Source organism: Ascidiella aspersa, chromosome 2, assembly GCF_963924565.1.
Source record: "Ascidiella aspersa chromosome 2, kaAscAspe10.2, whole genome shotgun sequence".
Lineage (NCBI taxonomy): Eukaryota > Metazoa > Chordata > Ascidiacea > Phlebobranchia > Ascidiidae > Ascidiella > Ascidiella aspersa.
The window spans coordinates 27,061,390-27,084,122 of NC_139448.1; the positions used below are offsets into that span (position 1 = coordinate 27,061,390).

At 35.7% G+C, this 22,733-nt stretch overlaps 2 protein-coding genes across 4 annotated transcripts in view; one reads left to right on the plus strand and one right to left on the minus strand.

The window, feature by feature from the left end:
- LOC146164609 (sushi, von Willebrand factor type A, EGF and pentraxin domain-containing protein 1-like) overlaps nucleotides 1-7,096 on the minus strand; it is a 39,159-nt gene extending 32,063 nt beyond the window's left edge. The window contains exons 1-4 of the mRNA XM_083380766.1: nucleotides 6,972-7,096; nucleotides 6,228-6,237; nucleotides 4,167-4,343; nucleotides 3,961-4,066 (exon numbers count right to left, since the gene is read on the minus strand). Of these exons, the coding sequence (XP_083236892.1) occupies nucleotides 3,961-4,066; nucleotides 4,167-4,343; nucleotides 6,228-6,237; nucleotides 6,972-7,096 (418 nt within the window). The remainder of the gene's footprint in view (nucleotides 1-3,960; nucleotides 4,067-4,166; nucleotides 4,344-6,227; nucleotides 6,238-6,971) is intronic.
- A 7,700-nt stretch (nucleotides 7,097-14,796) lies between these two features.
- LOC146164610 (suppressor of tumorigenicity 7 protein homolog) lies at nucleotides 14,797-22,022 on the plus strand. 3 transcript variants are annotated; one of them, XM_083382567.1, is made up of 15 exons: nucleotides 14,797-15,032; nucleotides 15,267-15,349; nucleotides 15,754-15,889; nucleotides 16,095-16,164; nucleotides 17,110-17,225; nucleotides 17,298-17,376; nucleotides 17,785-17,839; nucleotides 18,332-18,431; nucleotides 18,888-18,985; nucleotides 19,280-19,394; nucleotides 19,527-19,702; nucleotides 20,093-20,243; nucleotides 20,669-20,761; nucleotides 21,206-21,354; nucleotides 21,685-22,022. In XM_083382567.1, the coding sequence occupies exons 1-15, from the start codon at nucleotides 14,837-14,839 to the stop codon at nucleotides 21,778-21,780; spliced, it is 1,713 nt and encodes a 570-aa protein (XP_083238693.1). In that variant the 5' UTR covers nucleotides 14,797-14,836; the 3' UTR covers nucleotides 21,781-22,022. The 3 variants fall into 3 exon arrangements, with proteins under 3 accessions (XP_083238693.1, XP_083238692.1, XP_083238694.1); XM_083382566.1 differs by having other exon boundaries at nucleotides 16,110-16,164; XM_083382568.1 differs by lacking the exon at nucleotides 20,669-20,761.
- Nucleotides 22,023-22,733: the final 711 nt, after the last annotated feature.

Here is a 22,733-nt window from a genome sequence, read left to right on the forward strand (position 1 = left end):
TCGTTTGTCCGTGACGCACTTGTCAGCTTTCCACGCCGCAACGGTAAAGAAGCACTAATCTTTTTAAAAGACATTCCAAAACGTAAACCAAACGAATGTGTGAAGATCATTCGCGCGTAGCAGGAAAATTTTTCGCACTTACGTAGTTAAAATAGTGTGAAATGGACTTGTGTCTATTTTGTCAAATAGGCGGCGGGCCGGATGAATTACTTTTGGTCAGGGCTGGGGAGCCGGAGCTGGAGCTAAGCATTTTCTCTGGAGCCAGAGCCAGAGCCGGAGCCATTGTTATTATTTTTGTGGAGCTGGAGCCGGAGCCATTTTTATTATTTTTGTGGAGCTGGAGTCGGAGTCGGAGTCGGAGCCGGAGCCATTTTTATTATTTTTGTGGAGCTGGAGCCATTTTTCAATTTGTGGTGCTAAAGCTAAGAAATTATATTTTGTTCCATCTCCAACGTTAGTAGCCAAAAGCAATTTTAAAAACTTGTCATTGAATAAGTGACTGGTGGCACCGGAGCTGGAGCTGGAGTCGAAAGGATATGAATTTTACTACTCCGGAGCTGGAGCCGGAACCAAAGGATTGAGTTTTACGACTCCGGAGCTGGAGCCGGAGCCATTTAATAATTGCCTGATGGCTCCGGAGCTAATGCTATTTTACGGTGGCTCCCCAGCCCTGCTTTTGGTAACTCACAAAACAACAAATGTTAAAGATTTAGCTACCGTAACCTGGGGATATTTTGGCCCAGACCGGTCAGTGTTGTTTTTGTTTGTAAAAAAACAGATTGGTGATGATTAGCGCCCGCAAAAGTCAATAAAGTTAAAAATTTTTAAGGATCTTGTCTGTTCACGAATCAAAGAATAAAGTTGTTTTCAGCACCTGGGGACTGTTTCTAAGAAGTTTATAGGTCAAAATAAAGTTAAAATTTACAATAAAGTTAAATTTTTTTAACACGTTCGCTGCGATTTCAAATTTTCGTTGTTTTCTTGTGTTGCGATTACCTTTAACTCTCTGTAGCGCTAGCTGCCGCCAGAGGTTTGACACAAAATTTCGTCGACATGTTTTCTTCGCTTTAAGGAGTTCTTTCAGACAGTTTAATCGTTTGGATACTGGTGGGTCAAATCGCATTAAACACAAACTATATTGTAGCCAGTGCGATTTGACCCACCAGTGGGTCGCATAATTTCAAGGAACTTATAGAGTAAAGCTTAACTATTTGCTTGTGTGATAGATCATAGGTAATATATTGTGGGTAATTTCTGTTTTAATTGTTGCAAAATTAATCCGGCATCGTTTTATGGGGTTGCGGTTGTCGTATATTTTTACAGGGGGTATTTTTCAGTGTCTTATTTTCATGGGTGGTTCAATAATTGGGTTATTATATAGAGGGTTATTTACCAGGTTAATTTTTTTAATATAATATTCCACTTTGGAAAAAAAAAATGCACCCCCAACACTTGGGCCCAAACCACAAAAATATACAACCTTCTTGATCATTTTTTACCTAAATTCTAATAAGTACAACCAACAGTTTTATAATAAATTAACTTTTTGTATTAATTCGCCATAAAACCACCCGATTGCTGGGTCGTTCACCCCCAAAAAATAAACAAGGTATTTGTAATATTATTTTTATGATTTACTATTGATTTGGTTTACATCAATAGCATATTGACGAACATTACAAAAGAGAGATATATTGCTAGATATTACTGTCGCTAGGTAGGTGTAGAGAGCTTCAAATAACTTAACGGCACACTATTTTATAGCAAAAAAATACGACCTGCTCATAATTTTGAACCACTAAACCCAATTAACATATATTTTTAAAAAAAGGCCGAATGTGTGAAGTTTTAAAGTTTAACTTTATGAGTACCAGATTATAAACCCTCAAAACTATTTTAACCGCAATTAACATTGCATCGCCGTGAACGTGAAGAAATACAGTAATTTTTTCGTTATGACCCACCGGTGGGTCGTATCGCAGCGAACGTGTTAATAAAGTCAAAATTTGTCAAATTATGGCTTTTGACAAAGTTTTTGTGTTTTTTGAGAGTAATTTTTGTAAAAATCATCGTGGAAGTATTGTAAATCAGGAACGACACAATTAAACCATATTAACCAACAAAAGCAGGCAAAATGTCACAATGCCCACCGGATCAGCAGTAACTTTTATCACAAATTGTCCATACTTTTATTTATTGTTAAGTATTTAAATAGTTCTTATAAAACACTTTATCTTCATAAAAGTGGTATTTTCGAAGATCAACAATTTGGAGTTTAGAAATAGCCTACTGACATTCTGTAATATAAAAATGCAAACATTACCTTTGAGTCTGAAATCAACAAAATATTATTTTTGGGTAACTGGCATCAATTCAAGGAAGAACTGTGGCCTCTATAAACAAGCAATTTCGTTATAAAGTTAATTCCCAAAATTTCCATGAAAAGTTTCGGCTTAATTCCCAAAATTTCCATGAAAAGTTTCTTTTTTTTTTGCTTTGAATCACACACATTATGAAACATTTCACTTGGTATTGTTTCATAATGTGTGCAATTCTACTGCTTGGCAATGTCAGCAGTGCCTGGATCAAATTGGATGCCAATTTGAACATGCAGTGAAAAAACAAAAAAAAAAAAAAAAAAAAACACTGGGTTCATAGATGACACCTAGTTTAAAAAAACTAAATAAAATTAAATTAAGTTTACTTGCATCCATTAATTAATTTTTCATGCATGCGGAAAGCACAGTTGTTAAAAGCAGTATCATTCCACTACAACAATAAACTGTGAAGCAATGGAAAACAGGTAGCTTGCAAGAAGCGAACCTTTGTTTCTGTATAGCAGTAATCCTGCACAATTTATCGTTGACAGGTCTGTCTTGGATTCAATTTCAAATTGGTAAAAATGCGAGCAAGTTATGGTCATTTGTGTTTAAAAAGCCTCTCTACATGAGTGCGTCAAAACGTGAGCTGAAGCAGATGAATACAGTACATTTGACCTACTTCACCCGATCTGTCAGAAATTAGGGCAGTTATAAGCAAAAAGGTCAAGACAATTAGTGCATCTGAAGGATCAAAAATTTTACTTTTAGACTTCAAGGTCTGAATCATACTAATTTGACTTAGCAAATCTGCATAAAAAGATTAAGTTTAGTTATACTTGACCCACCCCAACACAAACGCTAACCAGCACACTAACCAAAATAATGTGCGTTGATTTAATAATTACATGAACGCTTCAGGTCCCAAACCTCAATTTATGACATAACAATCCAATATACAATGGACGAGAAACTCTATATACAATGGACGAGAAAACTTATGCCGACCCCAGTTTGGGCTTTTTTCTCGGGTTCAAAAAATTATTAAATTACCGCACATTATTTGGGCTAGGATTCAGGTTAGCGTTTGGGTTCAGGTGGGTCCAGTGTTATTATTTCTATCTCACTTTTTTTTTTTTTGTTATCTGTTCTGCATTTTTCAGCGAATATTTTCAAATTATCTACGCTGGGAGTTGACCTAAAGATCCAATTAGTGCTTCAGACTTTTCTGCCTTTGGATGCCCTAATTGTCGTGGACCTTTTTGCTTAGAAATGCACTAATTTCTAACGGATCAGGTGCCTACTTAATGCACACCTAATCGATAAAACTCAATAAAGTTTAATCCATGCTAATCTTGATCTATGAGCACCATTTGCATCATTTTGTTGAGATATACAATTCATTTCTAGCAGTATAGTTTTTTTGGTATAGCATCTCTAAAAATATCTCTATAAAAAAATCTTTTTGAGCAAAATTGTGTGCATTTAAAAGAAATTTATCACAGAATGTATTTTATCACAGAATTTTTGCACACGATTTAAGAAAAAAATAAAATTTTGAATGCAGTCAACTATTAATTGGTAGACACTTGCCTGACTGGCGAGTGCAAATTTTAACATTATCAACCCTGATTGTGTATACCTGGAAACTCTGAACCCAAAATCTTTACAGTTTTAACATCAACGTCCTCTTTTAACCCAATTTCTTCTTCATCTCCCTTTCCAACTTGTTCCTGGTCTGCCTCAATCTGGCAAAGTGTTATAAAACATCATATTTCCTACTAGTTAACCATATTACAAAATTATTATGTAAAAACAAGTTGTATCTGTATATTTGGCTATATATACCTGAATAGATTCATGATCTAAAACTTTTTCATCAGGAGTTTCTTCTTGCGCATCTGTCGGTGTTCCTTCCGGATTTTCCGCTGAATCTGGGGATTGTTGTTCATCAGGCGGATCTGGTTGAACCTGATCAGGCTGAGCAGGTTCATTAGTATTTTCTAAATCATTATCCATTTTCCGCTAAAAGTGCATTTAGAATTTAAGAAATAAAATTGGGTGAGTTAATGAACAGTTTCATTGAATAAAAAATAATGGTTCTGGTCTAAAATCCTAACCACAATGAACATTACTTTGGTTAAGGTTTCGAAAGGTTAAGCAATATCAATAAATATTAAAACTTGAACAACCCTCATCAAACCGACACCTTAACACAAATAATGTGGGTTTCTTTAATAGTTGTTTCAACGCTTTGGTAGGATTCTAGACAAGCGCCAAAATAATACTGAACAATGTCACACCTACCTAATCTTTGTTGAAATGAATAAATTGTGTGCAAAACTTTATGCATATTTAAAATGTTTTATTTTGTTTAAATAGGTTGGTGACATTAAACAGTTTTCGAATGTTGTATTTCGAAGCGGCACAAAAATTTGTGTCACTTTTGAATTTAAAGACAATACCGTAAATACATCGTACTCAAAACTTATTAGGAAATCATACAAGACAAATAATTAATACATCTTCACATGCAAGGTGTACAAACTGGCCTACAATTTAGTATAGCCAAAACATTATTAACGTGAGATCCGACACGATCATACTAATAGGTATTTCCAATAAAAATAATAAGGGATTAACAGGGTTTATTTATTGAATTATTTTAGTAGAATCCCTCCATTTAAGTGTTGGACGTTTAGCAAAACTATGACAAACAAAACATAAAATCCTACCACATCGTTCAAACAATTATTAAGACAACGCACAATAATTGGGTTAGCGTTTGATGGGTCAAGTATGACATTACTTGACCCACTCAAACCAAAACGCTATAATCCGCACCCTAACCCAAATAATGTGCATTGTGGTTGGATTCTAGACTAGCGCCAACATTATTTGTAAAATAACAACAACATTCAAAGCAAAGTTACAATGTAGACTGCAATATAAATAAAAAAAAATTAACGGAAATAGTAAATCGCACCGTACAAATCGCTGAACAACAGATGACATTCAACGACCTTGATCAAATTTAAATGTCGTCTGCTTAACCACTATGTCGTCACAAACGTTTTCTGAACGGATTATGTTTCAGAAGATAAAATAATTATATTTTATTTATAATAAGCACAAAAATTTTGTAATTGCGGTTAGAATGGCCAAGTTCCACAATTAAAAAAAAATCTTTTTGACCATTAAAAATATTTTCAAGGTTTATTTTAATACAAAATACATTTCATTAACTATTTTATTTGTAATAAAATTAACAATTTTGGTCAAAAACAATGAAATGTTTGCCAAGCAAAAATGTTTTTCTTTTAATCTAACATGCTCTTATACCACTTAAAACGACTTGAATTAATTAGAATAAGATACAAATAATTTTAGTTTGGAAACTTTTTCCGTTGTGTGCTTTTATTGTTCCATCACAGAAGGTAGAAGTGAGGGAAAACAAGGGAGACCAGAGAAGGTGAGCTCTGGTCTTAGCTCACAAACAGTAGACACAGAATCATATAAGCAGACACAAGAAGAAGGCGATATATAGAATACCACAGGAATATCGTTGGGCAGATAAAGTTACCGCTAGGCAGAGGTAAAGTCTCTACAGCACTGTCTAGCCTACATTTCTGGAAGTCCCAAAGGTGGTGCTGACGTGGATGCGAGCATTTTTGCACATTGTTCAAAAGCCTTAAAAGATGTGCGCACCATTTATCGGAATGCACACATAGTTTCATTAAAAATGTGCGTATAACAGTCTTGCGTAACCACTAATTTAAAGCGTCAAACGATTTTTCTCTGCATTACGGCTAATAAAATATCGAATTGACAAGCAATAACGCTGGCATAAACTTGTTAACAAACGTTTCAACAAATCATAACTGATCGGCGTAGCTTGAAAATACTTACAAGCGAGAAACTGCGCTAGCAAACCAAATTAATACATACTTTCTAAGCAACCTGACAGTATGCATAAAATTTAAATCAGAAGGGTTTAATTGCGTATTCATATCACGTCGGGGTCACCAATGTATATTTCAACAGGTGAGACATGACCACCGTGCTATCTGACTCCACTAAATAGAAACTAAACAAACTGTCGTAGCATTTCAAAGTGCATACTGTCAGGTCGCTTACAGATATTGTACATTAACATAATTTAGCATAGCTCGCTTTCAATCAAAGAGCTTACAGCGCAGTAAAAACGGGTCTCGCAAGTAAGGCATGCATCGTTGACTGTAGTGTTTAATCCAACATCAGCGTGACACTATATAGCACAAGAGCGACTGCGATGGAGATTAGCTGAGTCGAATGTCGGCTAGATTTGCCAGAACGGCCACGAAAGGAAATGAGAATCTAGGTGAAATATTTAACACTTTACCAGGCGAACACGCTATAATTACAAGCACAAACAGACATGCGTCGTTTCTCTACATCTTTAAGTGTTCTCCTCTAACTCTTCATCCTTCAACGCTTTTTTTTCTAATTCCTCGTCTCCACTAACTTGTCCTCTAACAACTCTTCTTATCTTACTTTACTCTTCAAACTCTCCCCACAATTCGTCTCCTCTAACCCATTTTCTAACTCTTCTTCGAACACTTCTTTTAACTTTTACTGTAACATTTCCTCTAACTCTTTTCACCTTATTCCAACTCTTCGTCCAAATCTTCCCCCAATTCTTCGTTTAACTCTTCCTCCAAATATTCCTCCAACTTTTTCTCCCACTGTTTGTCCGAATTTCCATCAGACTCTTTCCCTATACTCTCCTTCCAACTCATCCTCCGAGTCTTGTTTTATTACACTAATTTACCGTGCGTTTAGTGTCACATTTTATTAGCCATATATGTCTCTAGACCAGTGATTCCCAAACTGTGTGCCGCGGCAGACTAGTGTGCCTCTAAAATTGTCAAATGTGCCGCGAAACTTTTTGTAATTTCGAAAAAGAGAGTAGGCCTACGCCCATTTCTATTGCTAATAGGCATACACGCAAGCATTTTAGACTTAAATAAGCACTTGTGGGGCGCAGCCACAATGAAAGAATATTTATTGCGACAACGGTAAAAACAGTACTTACAAGTACTTTACGAAACATTAATTTACCTCCGTGTACGCGATCAGAACTCCACAACGAACAGTATATGCAACTGCTGGCTTTTGGTATGAAATGAAATCCCTTATATACAGCATTCCAGCTGGCGGTAATTAAATATCGTGACAACATGCTTCAACACGAATAATGAAAACAGCAACATGCGAATACAGGAAATGTAGTCTACATTGCAGAAAAAGAGCTGTCAAAATCGTAATTTAATGTTTACAGGAAAAACCGTCAGTCAAATGCCTAGAATCTATCGTTCTAGAACAGGGGTGACGAACACGTGGCCCGCGGGCCACGAATGGCTTGCGGAAGAAGTTTGTGTGGCCCGCGAAGCATTCGGTGAAACAAATGCAGTCTTTGAAGTTTCTTTCACCCGCTTCTACTCTTTGCGATGCGATATCAAAAGCTGATAGTCGGATTGAATAACGCGTAGCTTATATCATGCAGGAATCGTAGAAACTGTTGTGTAAAACCACACAGTAACTATCAATCGAAATTTCTCATGGAGCAAAAAATTTCATTAAATGTTTATTTGTTAGTTCTTAATTACTATTTCATATTTCAATATTGCGTTAAATAATTTCAGCTGTATGGTTCGCATGGGTTTTGATTAGTAAAACAAAAAAAAAGTAAAAAGTTGTGCGGCCCGCTTACTCAGAGGTAACTGACAAAGTGGCCCGCGACAGCAAATAGGTTCGTCACCCCTGTTCTCGAATATCGAAATCAAAGATGTCAAAAGGTGCTAATCTCTAAAACTCGAAAAAAAATTAACGCCTTGTCCATTTTTAAAGTAAACCCTAAATGACAGACATTTTAACCTTGGCGTAAAGGTTAAACTAAAAAGTTACACTATGCAAGCCTGTAACTCAAATGGACACGAGACGGGTATCTCAGCCGTCAGTAAGGTAAAAAGGCATCACGGCATCACGTGGCCTTAAAATCATCGGGAACTTTGCCCGGAATACAAACAAAACGGTCAGGTTAAATTTATCTGTTTATAGACTTAAAGCAGTGGTTCTCAACCTTTTTTTCACTGCGTATCACCTCGAGCTTCTATGATCTTGTTGCGTACCAGCAAATTTTCGAAAAACTCAACTTTACTCAAAATGTATATAGGATTATTAACAGGGGTGGATTAGCTAATTAGTTAGCCCGGAATTTCAAAACAAATGCGGCCCACTACTCTCAAAAAAGTTTCCCTTTTTTACCTTGCAAGATACTGGCCAAGTTTTGTGATTCTTTGTTCTTTTGCTATGATGTCATAAAAGAAATATGCACAGATGTTCCGGAAATATAATAGTTCCTATCGTTAAAGGAGCATAAAATATTTAACTATACAATCATTATAATGAATGTATAGCTTATTACAATAAAAAAAATGCTTAACCTTTTGGTAAAACTGTAATTTTACTTAAAAACATACTGCGTACAGCGTACCACCAAAAATGACAGTACCACAGGTTGAGAACCACTGACTTAGAGGATAGTTTACGAGAGAAGAATATTCTCTTGCGTAAAGTTTCACCTTTAACTTAACAAAAAGAGACGTAATTTTGCAAATGACTGAACAGCTATGCCGTAAATTTATTTAGCTTAAACGCGGTTTTAAATCTGCATTGTTCGACCGACATGCCAACATTAAAACGTGCTCATAATCCAGCGGTCACATACTTACAACGGCGGCGGATTAGATAGAAAGAGGCGTGGTGCGTAAAATTATAAACAAAGCATGTATCAATAACTGACAAAGCATAGCGCGAAAAACATTACGAATAAACTATAGCTACCATCCTACGTAATGAACCTATTAGTATAATTCAATTTGATTATGCAAGGCCCATCCCTGCGATAGCGATAACCTTAAGCCATAGACGCTAAAAATTACCCAAAATTGTTAAAATAGACGTCTATCAAAAAAATTAGCAAAAGCTGAGAAAAAGGGGAAACGAAGATTAGGTTAGTCAGAGGTTAGGATAGTAAGAGGCCGTAGATAAATAAGGTAAAGTAAAGTTATGAAAGCTTACTACGTTATCATCGGGTGTAAACGTCGTAAGAAGATGCTGCTTTTATCGCAACAAATACGAACGGTTTTCTTGCAAGCAGTTAAGTCGGGCGGACGTTTCAAAGCATCGCAAAACTCATAACATCAAATGGTCGGCAAGAAATCCAGTCTGATAAGATTATAGAAAAGCATATATTAGGTGGGTTTCGAGTACCTTTAGGTTTCGAGTACCTTTAGAATAGAGATTGACGTAGAATTGCATGACGTCATAGATGTTTCGAACGTAGTAGATGCAGTCAACTCGCTTAGTTCGCTGCTGGGCGTTGCTGCAACAGGCTGCAAAAATTTAAACAGAACAGTAATAGGTTTTGCCGTGCTCCAAAACGGCGAAGAAGCGGCTTCGATCGAAAAGTTGAATTTGGTTGGTCGTTGTCAAACTGCGGCTCAGCTGAAAGAGAAGCTGCAGGTTGAGAAACAGAATGGTTAGACGAGATTGGCACTGCAATCGGTGGAACAACTGTAACCGATGGCATTGGAACATCCTTTCTTTTAGTAAATTTGTTTTCAGAGAAAGGAGAAACAGGTTATGAAAAAGAGCCTAATTTCGTATGACGTATAGCTTAGAAATGAAAAAGTTTGAATTATTTCCCTTTGGTTCCAGAAAAACATTACCTTCCCTTATATTACATGGCATGGCAGCTATTCGCGTTAAAGTTTTGACGTTGCAAGCTTTAAATTTGCTTAAAACCTTTGAAAACTAAACAGAAAAGTTATTCTTCGACATAACGATTTTAAGAATAACACAGAAAAATAAGGCTAAAATAGGTAAAAACATCGTAAGTTAAAAATATAGTAAATACAATACAAAAGGTTAATATTAATTAGTTAAGAATATTAGTTAGTCAGAAGGTATGATTCGTGTTCAGTACCACGTCAGGTGCGTCAACAATTTGTGGGGCGCAGCCACAATGGAATAATATTTATTGCAAATAAACAAACGACAAACAGTACGTACTTACGATATACGTACAATAATTACCTCCGTATAACGTACGCGATCTGGACTCCAGAAGTGAACAGTAGGGACTGCTGTTTTTGGTATAAAATGAAATCACTTGTATACAGCATTCCAGCTGGCGGTAATTAAATATCGTGACAACATGCTTCAACACGAATAATGAAAACAGGAAATTTTGGACAATTGACCAAACGCTTCTAGCAATCTGCTGACAGTTTGTATAACACGCACAGGCAGGCGTTGGTTGACGTCACACCGGCCGGCCTGCTTCATCTGAATGGCCGGGATTTGACCCGATAATATGAATCTGGTCGCTACACACTTTTCATTACAAATTAATAATTTTGAGACATTTTCATAATAATTTGAGACATTTTCATATAGTTTGTCGTGTGTTAAGGGCGATTGTAAAATTACTCTATTGTTGTTCTTTCAAAAGTGTGCTGCGAAATAGTTAAGGTTTTTTTAGTGTGCCGCGAGCCAAAAAAGTTTGGGAACCATCTGCTCTAAACCCTAACCCTAACCCAACGTCACTCTATGAATTTCCGCCTTGAGCAGAAGGGGCCGCCTTGAGCTGAAGGGGCCAAACAGCCGGAGACAAAGAGCCATATTTCTTTTTTAGTTATAGTTGCAAATAGCTACGCCTCACGCATAGGCAGAAAGGAATCACCTTGTTTCTTCATAACTTTTACCAAAACCTTTGCTCCGCAAGATATAGCCTAATTTCGGTGTTGCACACTAACAATTGCGTAAGCTACATTTAGGCGAATTTAATTTGCACCGCAAGATTTGTTGATAGCCTCTACAAAAATGGTATATTAATTGCAACTATGCAGATGAACCACGTAATTTTGTTTTAAGCCCCGTGCACCAATGTGAAACCGAAATCGAGATTAATGCATTAAGGGTAGGGCGACAAAGGCCTTCGGGACTTATAGCAAGTGGTGGGACTCAGCCGGTTCGCACGGGTTCTATGGATCCGTCTCACGAAATTTTATGACATCAGCGAACCGGTTAGCATTACTGCTTACTGTCAATGGATTTTTGAGATCCAAGTAGCTCTCGTACTTTTTTTTAATGTGCAGTTGTCAAGTTCGCAACAGTTACACATTGTGTTAATTCTTATCATTTTAGTCATTTTTCTCTTGTGATTGTTTGTCTGATAATTGAATTGTTGCGTCATAACTTATAGCTGTTACCTATTTGCATACAACGAACGGCTTTATTATGCTGACAAGATTTGTTAAAACCGACTAAGAGATATTGGAAAGCCATAAGCTAGTCTCTGCATAAGATCGAAAACTTTTCGCATTTATGTACCGGTAGTTAAAATGCGATGCGGTTGGGCAACCCCTGGCCTGAAGATTATTTTGCCTATTTGCCGTGTTGTCATGACCAGGGCTGCGGAGTCGAATGCGGCACTCGAGGAGTCGGTTTGTTTTGCTGGACTCGGACTCTGGACTCGAGTAAGACCACGTAAAACTACCCGAGTCCCGAGCCCGACATAGGCACGCGCAGTACCAAATTTTCCAAACTGATAAGGCCGCCAACTGGAAATTGTAAAGGTGAAACAGAATATGATGGAATATTATCTAATGAATTGTGAGTGGATGAATTGTACGACACCCCTATAAGTGTATTGCTGAATATCTGCGTTATTTTAGTTACGTAAATTGGCGGAATACAGGCTGTAGAGTCAGGGCCGGACTTTCGATAAAATCGCACATTTTACCGGAATCGGACTCGGGACTTGGACTGGGATTTATTTTTTAGGCCGGAGTCGGACTCGGCTTATTTTTAACCAACGCCGCAGCCCTTGTTCGTGACATAAGACAAAGACTCACTTAAACCACTATTTTTAAATGACTTGACTTGACTTAAGCACGGTACCAAAATGATTTAACTTTGACATCTAGGGAGTTTGCCAGAAACCAGTTTGCGACCTTTTTTTGCTTGCGCAAACCGAATTGCGAACCGGTTAAAACCCACCACTAACTTGCTCTCAAAATGACTTAACAAAGAATAACGGACAATTCATGACCTTGACTGAGACCAAAACGTGTAGTCTATGAATAATTATAAAAAAAGAAGAGTTTGAATTATCTCTCCCCCCCCTATTGGGAACCACTGATTTAGGCATATAGGTGTCTACTGCGCATTAGACTGAGAAACTGAAAACCTGCTATAGTCGTAAACAAGCCATTTTGAAATTACCAAAGTCCCAGTCAAGTCATTTGTGAAATAACTTTACCGGTAGTCCAATTAAGTCAAGTCTTTTCAAAACGTAACAAGTCAAGTCCCAGTCCAAGTCACCACTTGTCCAAATCGAGTAGCCTACCCAGCAAGTAAACTCCAAGTCAAATCACTGATACAAAAATAAAAACAATAAACCATAATAATTAAACGTGTCCTATTATGAGTCGTAAATCAACTAAAAATCAACAAAAAAAGACATAGCGATCCAATTGTTTTACGTGCAAAACTTAAGATGAATAGCTTAAATTTATAAGTCGAAATCCAGATATTTGTCCAAAAGCCTCAAGTATATTTGGCTTAAGTTGGAAAGCCCTCAGCCCTCGCGCACTACAGATTTACCTCAAAAGTCAATCAATCGATGTAGAAGGGCGACTTCGGAGTTACCTTTAGCCAACTACATTTAGGATAATCGAATACTCATCCACCAGTGTTTTCTAGTACAATAAGGTTATCTGGCACACGAAGTTTTACAAAATGGTTGCATATTGAATAATTGAGAAAGGTGTAGGGAAAATGCAGTTGACATTCGAACATGTATGTATTATTGGTTGCGAAAGTGATACATTCCCCGCTATGCACGGCTGAAATTTTACATGACATTCGTAGTGATCTGCTAATCTGTTAGTTTGCGCTTTAAATTTGGCATACCATAAACAAGAAATCATAATATCTCTTTGACGCTAGGTGGGGCCGTTATGCAAAATGTTATGTGGAAAAACTACGCTCTGCTGACGATTTGTGACCGATTTCAATATTTGGCTGCTGGTGTCAGCTTGCGGCAAGCAAAGGTGATAGTGCCCGGCGCTGTCGTAGAGTAATCAACCAAGCGTCTTTTGGAGATTTTATCTGAGGTTTGATTGAAATATGAGCGGAATTTATTTCTATCAGCATTCAGTAATTTAGAACCTGCTATATACCTAAGTCATCTCAGCCCTAATAGTCGCTGGCCGAACCACCAACTTCCGCCGCTTGCAAATGTGTTTAACTAAATATTCTTTTTAAACTCCTGAAGTGTAGCAAAAAACATGTAATGAACATGACTCGCCTGCACTTACTGTTATTTATACTTCATATGTTATAATGAGGGTTGCCATACCGTCCTTATTTATAAGATTTGTCCTTATTTTGAAGGGCTAGCTCTTAGAAAACTTAAATGTCCTTATTTCTAAGAAATTTCCTTATTTTCGAATTGCGTCCTTATTTTGTCTTATTTTCAACACCTACATAACCTCGATCGTTTTCCTCTGGTAACCAATGTTGAATTATATTCTAAAATTGAGTTTTTATGTCATCATAAATGAAAATACTTACGTCCCCGTGGCGTACAAGTCTCAGGATTTTACTTCTAAGTGGTATGATAGCTAGGGCAGTGGTAATGCAGTTTTGGCTAGAATACAGCAGCTAACGACATTTTAGCAGTAAACGGCAGTTACTGCTGTTTAGGTACAACAGAATAGGGTGCGGCGAAGGCAGCAGTTTTTGCGTAGTGGTTGGTAATGGGGAAATGGGTGCAATGTAGTCGACACTTCGATTAAATCAGCAAAGCTATAAGCAGGAGTGGCCAACACTTTGATTGCGATCGACCGTTTGATCGCCACATTTCACCTGGTCGATCGCATGTCGGATTTTTAAAATAGCGTTCTTCAAGCAATATTAACAGGAATATAGACCGAAAAACAAACCATGAACCTTAAATAAATTGCTGGAGCTGATAGTTTCTGGCAAAAAGTATGTAATGTGATATGACACCGCTCGTACAAATACAATGCATGTCTAAAAACGTTTTTTTAGTATGCTAATCTAATTTTCCGGTTGTCCTAATTTTTGGGTCCATGTCGAGGGCCTGGTAACGAAACTAGTTGTCAAACTTGAAATTGTGAGGATGAAATAAACGTGGGAGAATAAATATAGTAATAATACTTGACCCAACCAAAGAAACCCAAATTTATGCAAACTTGCACGAAAACCCAAATAATATTTGCAATATAACCCCCCCCGGACAAAATGTGATGGGATTCTAGACAAAAATACCTTGTTTTGTACTTTTAATCATAGATCAAACTATTCTGTTTATAACGAATTAAAAAATACATTGTTTAGGACTAAGTGTATTAGCCTTAACCAACCATGGTAAGGGTTTAGGAATGGCTATTGCTTCTGAATTCGTGGAAAAAACCAAGCTGTTTTTTGTTGCACTGTGGGCAAGCATTAAAAGCTTTTTTTCTAGTGTTGCATTGTCCTGGTCCTGGAATTATCTTTGGGGAATTTGGCTCTTTCTGGTCATTTTTCTCATATACTTTCTACGTGGACCCCTAAAACTGATTGAGAACTTTACTGCAAGTAAGTCATAAAAACAAGTAAAACTCTATTTTAATTAATTAAAAACAAGATACATTTCCTGTTGAGTAAAAGAGTAAAAATATTAAAGTTAGCAATCTTTAAAATTAAATATTTCATTTGTATAACTATTTTAATTACTTAAATATAAAATTCATTTCCTGTTGAATAAAAATATCAAACTAGCAACAACCTTTGAAAATTGAATATATTTATTTGTATAAATTATTCTTGCAGTGAGTGTGTTCATGAGTTCTTTGACCCCAAAGTTTTATGTCGCTTTGACCGGCACTTCATCACTTTTGTCGGGAATTATATTGGTACGCCTACAATATTAAATTGTTTGTGCCATTATTACATTTATATGTATATAATAACCATCCTTGTCAGAGTAATGCAAGTAGATTGAAAGTATAAATCATTTATTTAACTTACTATACTCATCATAAATAAACCTGTGTGTAACTTTTTGCTTTGTAAGCTAGATATATAAAAGTGAAAGTGTTAAATATTTAAAATTTGTGTAAAAATTTATTACCTTTTATAAATATATCCATTGTGTTTTGTACAGATATATAATATATTCAACATTTCAAGGATGTTATTTAAACGCTGCTAGTATTTACTTAAAAAAATGAACTGGTTTTCCATGCTCTTTGACAGTGCATTCTCAAATGGTGAAATGTAAGCATTCAAAGGCACTTAACATCTCAAATTTCTCTAGGTTTTTGAATGGTGGTACTTTCGAAAGTATGGTACATCATTTATCGAGCAAGTTTCAGTGAATCATTTGGGACCACTTTTGGGTGGGGAAGAACCAGAAGTAAATGCGACGCCTAACACAAATGACAACAAGCAAAGTAAATAAAAGTTTCACATGTTGGTTTGATACTTAGTACTTACATGGGTGTGTAGACTGTAGATATTCATTTATGATGTTGACTTTGTTTTAGCATAGATAGCTTTAGTAAATGATGTTTGTGTTATATCTAATGGTAAACCAACTGTATATATTGGGGTAAAACAAATGGGATTTGGAAAAACATGTTAACTTTGTTGTAAAAGATGCTGCATTTTCAGAGTGTAAAGTTTGGCGGAATCCCCTGAATCTGTTTCGTGGTGCTGAATATAACAGGTAAATTACATAAAACATAAACCCTAATAAAAGAGTTTTTTGAATTATATGTTTGATAAATGAAAAAAAAACAGATGACATTTTAGAGCTATAAAGAGTATATGCCAATTTTTGTATTTTACAACCTTTACTATTGGTAATACATAATTTGTCAGAAAAAAATACATATTGGTACATTCTTAAATAATATATGAAGGACCATTTGTTAGTGGTTTGTGAAATGTATTGTAATCCTCATTATTGCATTAAAAAATAATTTGTGCCATCTGGATCTGTGTTATTGCCGTTATTGGATTTGCTGTTTACAACTTGTTTATTAGGTGTTTTGTTTGGATAATAATCTTTAATCAATCCAAATAAACCCTATAACCTGTGAGTCACACAGCTGGCATTTAACCCTTTCTGATTAGGAAGAATATTTTGTACTACTTACATCTACCTTGCTAAAATATTGGTATAATGTAAAAATGTAGTTAGTAGTCAAACAAATGTAGGTGTAGGTTCATAAAATTTTAGGTAGGAACTCTTATCAAGTCAACTTTGAACATAAAGACTTGACAAAATTATTTTGTGTTAGGTCAACTTTATTCTGCTTATGTTCATTTAGACTTGAAAATGCCTTATATTTTGGACACTGCCATGATATTATTAACAAACAAACTTAGGTCCTTGACTGACAAGTTAATATACTTGTTTAATTACTGTTAAATGGGACAGAACGTTGAATAGTCTACTTTAGCGGACATTGCGTGAACAGTTTTACACTGGATTATTTAAATACTTTGGGGAACAAAAAGTACTTTGGTATGTGTGTCTGGCTTACACTGTGATCCTTAAAAGTATCTGCAATTAAAATATATATGTGTTTTTATAAGCAAGGCAAGGAACCAAGTTGTAATGTTGTTTTATGACGAAGGGTTATGTGTGATGTTTTTATTTGTGCAGATATCTCTGGGTGACTGGCTCTGAACCACTTACTTACTATGATATGAACTTGTCGGCTCAAGATCACCAGACCTTTTTCACTTGCGAAACTGATAATCTCAGAGAGGCTGACAACAGTAGGTGTCCCGGTTAAATAAACAAACTTTGAGTTCAATTTACTGATTAAATTTATATGTTCTTAATTTTAGTCATGCAAAAGGCTTGGAGGGAAAGGAACCCTGAATCTCGAATAAAAGCCGCCCACCAGGCTTTAAAAGAAGATCCAGAGTAAGCACCTTGTGATTTATAGTACATTGAAGTTATGCAGCTAATAGGGCAGCCTACTTAATAGCATATATCCGTTGAAGAAGAGGCCATACAACAAACACAGTTGTTTTGATTAACCGCCATTTTTCTAGTTTGTTAGTGGGTAATAAAAATCAATATTTTTTCACCACTGTAGGCTACCATTCTGTGCAATTACAGTTTGTAGGTATCTTATTCTACCATCAAACTAAATATATGTTTTTGTACAAAACCTAACTTGACTCTAGCAAAACAATTTTTGTGTGATTTAGCTGGTATTTAAAGATATTTAAAACAGTATGTAAGTGTAACTATTATTCATACTTAATCGGGAGCTATTGGATAACAGCAGCCAAGTTTAAGTATGATTTTTGTTTTGTTTGTGTTTAGTTGTGCTGCTGGCTACATACTGCTTGCTGAAGAAGAAGCCTCCACCATTTTAGAGGTTACTGATTTTGCTACATAATAACTTATCTATCTACTTATAAACTTATCTATCTACTTATAAACGTATCTATCTACATATAAACTTATCTATGGAAACAAATCAAGGTAGGCAATTAATCTATCCTGGCCATGTCCCAGTAAAGTGCCAACACTGGGATGTATTTGTTTGTTTGCTAATTCGAATCAAAATGTTTTAAAACAAGCCCTGTTTATTCTACAATGATATTACAAACTTGTTTCTTGTATTGGCGAAGTAATGATGTACAAAACCTGTATAAATTATATTAATCTTCCAACACAACATAAAATTAGTATTAATTTTTAGTAAAATTTTTTTTTAATTTTATCACTTATTTTGGCAAATATTTTGTTAGTATACCCAAGTTAGTATATTTGTGCTGTAAAATAATTTTACTTACTATTTTATTCAAGGGCAAAGGTGTAAAAGTTAGTTGCAAGTTGTTTGACCTACTGCTATATTTATTTTCAGGCAGAAAAGTTGTTTAAGCGTGCTTTGAAATCCGGTGAAGCAATCTATCGAAAAAGCCAAGTGCTTCAACACCACAGTGCAACTCACGAGGCTGAACATCGTAAGTCTTCCCTTCAGTTGGCAACCTTATTTACAGTTGTCAGCTTCACAGCGGAAAGAAATTAGTAGAGATTGACCGATATCACTTTTTTGAAACGATACCGATACACGATTTTTTTACAATTTTGTCAACTGATACCCGATACCGATACCGATTTTTTTGTATACCTGGGAAATGTTTAAAATTTGAATTAATTCAAAATAAAAAAACAAATACCGTTTTAGTTCATATATATATATACCTTTATTAATTATTATTAAACTATTATTTTACATATTAATTTGGCGTGATACTAAAACCCAAAAAATGGGTAAGTTGTTTGTTGTACAGGAAAAATTATATCATATTTTCGTACAAAAATATTGGCCCAAAGTATCGGCCTACATTTACCGATACCGATGTATCGGCCGATACTATCGGTAAACCGATATGTATGGTACTGTTTTTTTTTTCTAGGTCGAGATACCAACGTATTGGTTTACATCAAAAGGAGACTTTCCATGTGCGCCCGAAAGCTGGGAAGAACCAAGGAGGCTGTAAAGATCATGAGAGATGTATGTTGTCGACCGCATTCGTGAAAAGCAAAATATTGTCAGGACTTTTTTCCAAAGCTGATCACCATTAAACAACCATCGTTATATTAAATGTTAATGTGAAAGTAGTTATGGTTGTTGTGTATGCACATGACCTTTATTTTATACAGTTTTCGGTTTGTACTACACGGCAAACTTCGGCATCACGTCTGTTATTTAATTGTTAAATTAGTCCTAGTAACACGACTTTTAAAGTGTTTGGGGTTACACTAATTACGTTTAGGCGTTAGTATTTACAGGATTTTTTTTCTACAGCTAATGAAAGAATTCCCACTTCTCAATGTACTAAACATCCATGAGAACCTTCTCGAAGCCCTGCTGGAATTACAAGCGTATGCCGATGCACAAGCTTTGTTATACAAATACGATGGTGGGTTTTATTTTCAGTCTTAAACTTACTGTTAACTAAATAGCCATCGCTTGCAACATTAAAAGTTTAAATAAATTCTAAACCGATATTTTTTCGTCAAAGCTTAACCTATATTTTCCAAAATTGGCGTAGATATAAGTCTTCCAAAGTCTGCCACGATATGCTACACGTCAGCATTGCTAAAAGCTAGAGCGGTTTGTGATAAGTTTTCCTTGGATACGGCGTCAAAACGCGGCCTGACTACAGCCGAAATGGGTGCAGTCGAGGCAATACATCGTGCTGTGGAGTTCAACCCGCACGTTCCAAAGGTAATATTAAAATTACTCTTACTTTCATGTCATATGCACTATACTGTTAAGCGTAATCCAATTGTTGTGGTCTGCCACGAATAATGTAATCAACTATATTAAGTGTTAAAAGTAATCGTTATAACGCAAGTTTCACGTTGTGTTTTAACTAGTAAATATTTTAAATTTACCATTTTGTATATGTTATAAAATGTGACCTCTTGTTACTCATAACCTTTGAAAAACAAACTGAACCTAACAACCCAAACTTTTAAATAGATTACTGCATTATATAATTTCACAAGAATGTAAATATGTTTTCATGTTTTGGTTTACAAGCACGAGCTTTTGGTATCACAAATTAATAACTTAAAATGCTGTAATTTTTTACAATTTTGGTCTATTTTGCAGTACTTGTTGGAAATGAAAAACTTAATTTTGCCGCCGGAACACATTCTTAAGCGTGGCGACTCTGAGGCAATCGCATATGCATTTTACCATTTGCCACATTGGAAAAATGTTGAAGGCGCTTTAAACCTGCTTCACTGCACTTGGGAAGGAAGTAAGAGTTGCACGTTTACTTCATCTTGTTCGTTATCTGTGTTGGTTTTCACCTGATAAGGCATAATTATTACAATATTATTTAAAAAAGTTCTTTGCATTTTCAGTAGAAAAAGAGTGGCCCAATAAATTATAAAAGATTCCTTCTTTTATTTGCATACGTTTCGGCAAGTGCTTATGCCATCTTCTATGCGGTAAAATGAGGTTGAGATAGACGCGAATCATTATATAGACGCTCGGACGTTTTAGAACGTTTTAAAAACGAAAAAAGAGGTCGCGAAGTAACGGTGATAAGAAAACGTATGCAAATAAAAGAATGAATCTTTTATCATCTATTTGGGCCACTCTTTTTCTTCTGAACGTTTTGAACAGATCAATCGTTAGTGTTCCTACTTTGCATTTAATTTAAACGTCTTTCATTTTTAGCATTTCGCATGATTCCTTACCCACTGGAAAAGGGTCATTTGTTTTATCCGTATCCAAATTGCACTGAAAGTGCTGACCGAGAACTTCTTCCAAGTAAGTTGCTCGTTATATTTTTAATCAACCAATGTTTACCTGAACCAGAACAACAGAATTCAAGATGTTAACCTACAATTTTGGTTAGGGTTGACTGGTTTTATTTTTTCTAAAACCGGTGATCAATATTATAGGTTTAAGTTAACAGGTACCTAACATTTCATTAAAGCGGTCAAAAATATAGGAAGAAAATGGTCAATTAACGATCATGGTAACTTAACCATAATTTACTTTGCCGTAACCCATAAGAAACCAAGTCACCCTCCGGTAGAAATTTTTTAGTTAAATTTTAGACTAAATGTCAGTATTGAAGGGATCGCTAAATATTTACTACATAGCGTCGGCAACCTTTAACCAAAAAAATTATATTTTAAATTTTTAAGTAAGATATAGTACTACGATTTGTGTTAACAATTATTTCGTATTTATTGTCAATTTGTATAGGTTTCCATTACGTTTCCGTGTACCCCAAAAAGGAATGGCCGTTTTTTATCGTGTTCGTCGGCTGCCTGTGCTCGTTTACTGCAATGCTCGCCATTTTGACTCACCAATATCCAGATCTGATGATTGTCATTGCCAGAGGGATAAGTGAGGTAATAGTTTTTTTGAAGCAACGTGTTTAGGGTAATTTGTTCTTCATGATATTATTTTACAGTCCATAATACGACACCCGAATTACTATAAGCAGTAAGCACTTTCTCCTTATTAGATTGGATATTTGGATAACAACACAAATTGAAAACAAATTTTGTTTATTCTAATTTCTAATTTATAGTGTAGTATACGGTATACTACATTAGAATTGTATACCCTTCGGTCACATTTTGACTGAGTACCATTGGATTTTTTTAAATGTCCCCTGTGAATTATATAGATTTTTACTTTTATTTTTATGACCAACCCTTTCAATACATTCTTTGCAGTTTCTTGGTATTGTGGTCACACCTGTGACATTTTTACTGGAAAAAATCGACAATTTGATGCCGACATCGATCTGGCATGTCTTGACAAGGATGTGAAACTTCCAAGTCGCCTTTCTCGTGTATTTAATTGATTAAGGATCGGGAAAATGGCCTTTGTACTTTTACTGAGTGGCCGAAATATACACAACCGAAAACCATGTTTACGCTCGTATATATATTCAAGTTGTTGTAAAGGTTGACCCAATGGGTCTTGTCTAACCGCAAGGTCGTGTAGTTGTCAACCATAATAAATTAATTTTGTACCACTGCCAAACTGACCATTCTAAAACATGTGACAGCGTTGCAGGTGTTTGATTAAAATGAATGTGTTAGTGTTTCGCGAGCTTTTAAAAGAACAGCTACAGTATGTCGTTTTTCCTGCAACCACAATACATCAACTTAACGATGCGCAAACCGGGGCTATATCGTACTTAGACGTTCGGTTTTAGAAAACGGGAGTGGGCGATAAGTGTGAAGCCTGTTGTAAATATCCGGCGCCATAGTTCCCTTTTATACTGATCAGATTGGTAATTTACTTGGCTGAATGATGTTTTGATGGTTACCGTATATGCAGTCGTTGTAAATGCAGAGCACGCAGAGCCCATTGTGACCTAATAATAGAGAACTGTACACTTCAGTCAAAGTTTTGTTCTCTTGCGAAAAAGACCGGCACTGCTTAGATTTAGATATTAAAGTGGGCCAACTAAAAGTCCTTTTTGATCGATTTCCTCTTGGTTAAGAGCCTTTGGTGTGAGCTATTCCGTTACTAAAACGCATTTAATGCCAATTTGATATTTATCATAGCGAACACGATTTCAGTGTTCATCGACTACTTACAAATAGCCTGGACACGACCTGCTTGTGGTGACAGTAAACCGTCATAAATATTCTTTTAAACATGAATAAATATATTTTTTTGGTTGATTTATCAATTTCCGTGCAAGTAAGGCAAGGCCCAAATTTACTTGTATCTGAGAACGTTAAGTTCTAGTACTGCGCAACGATTTTAT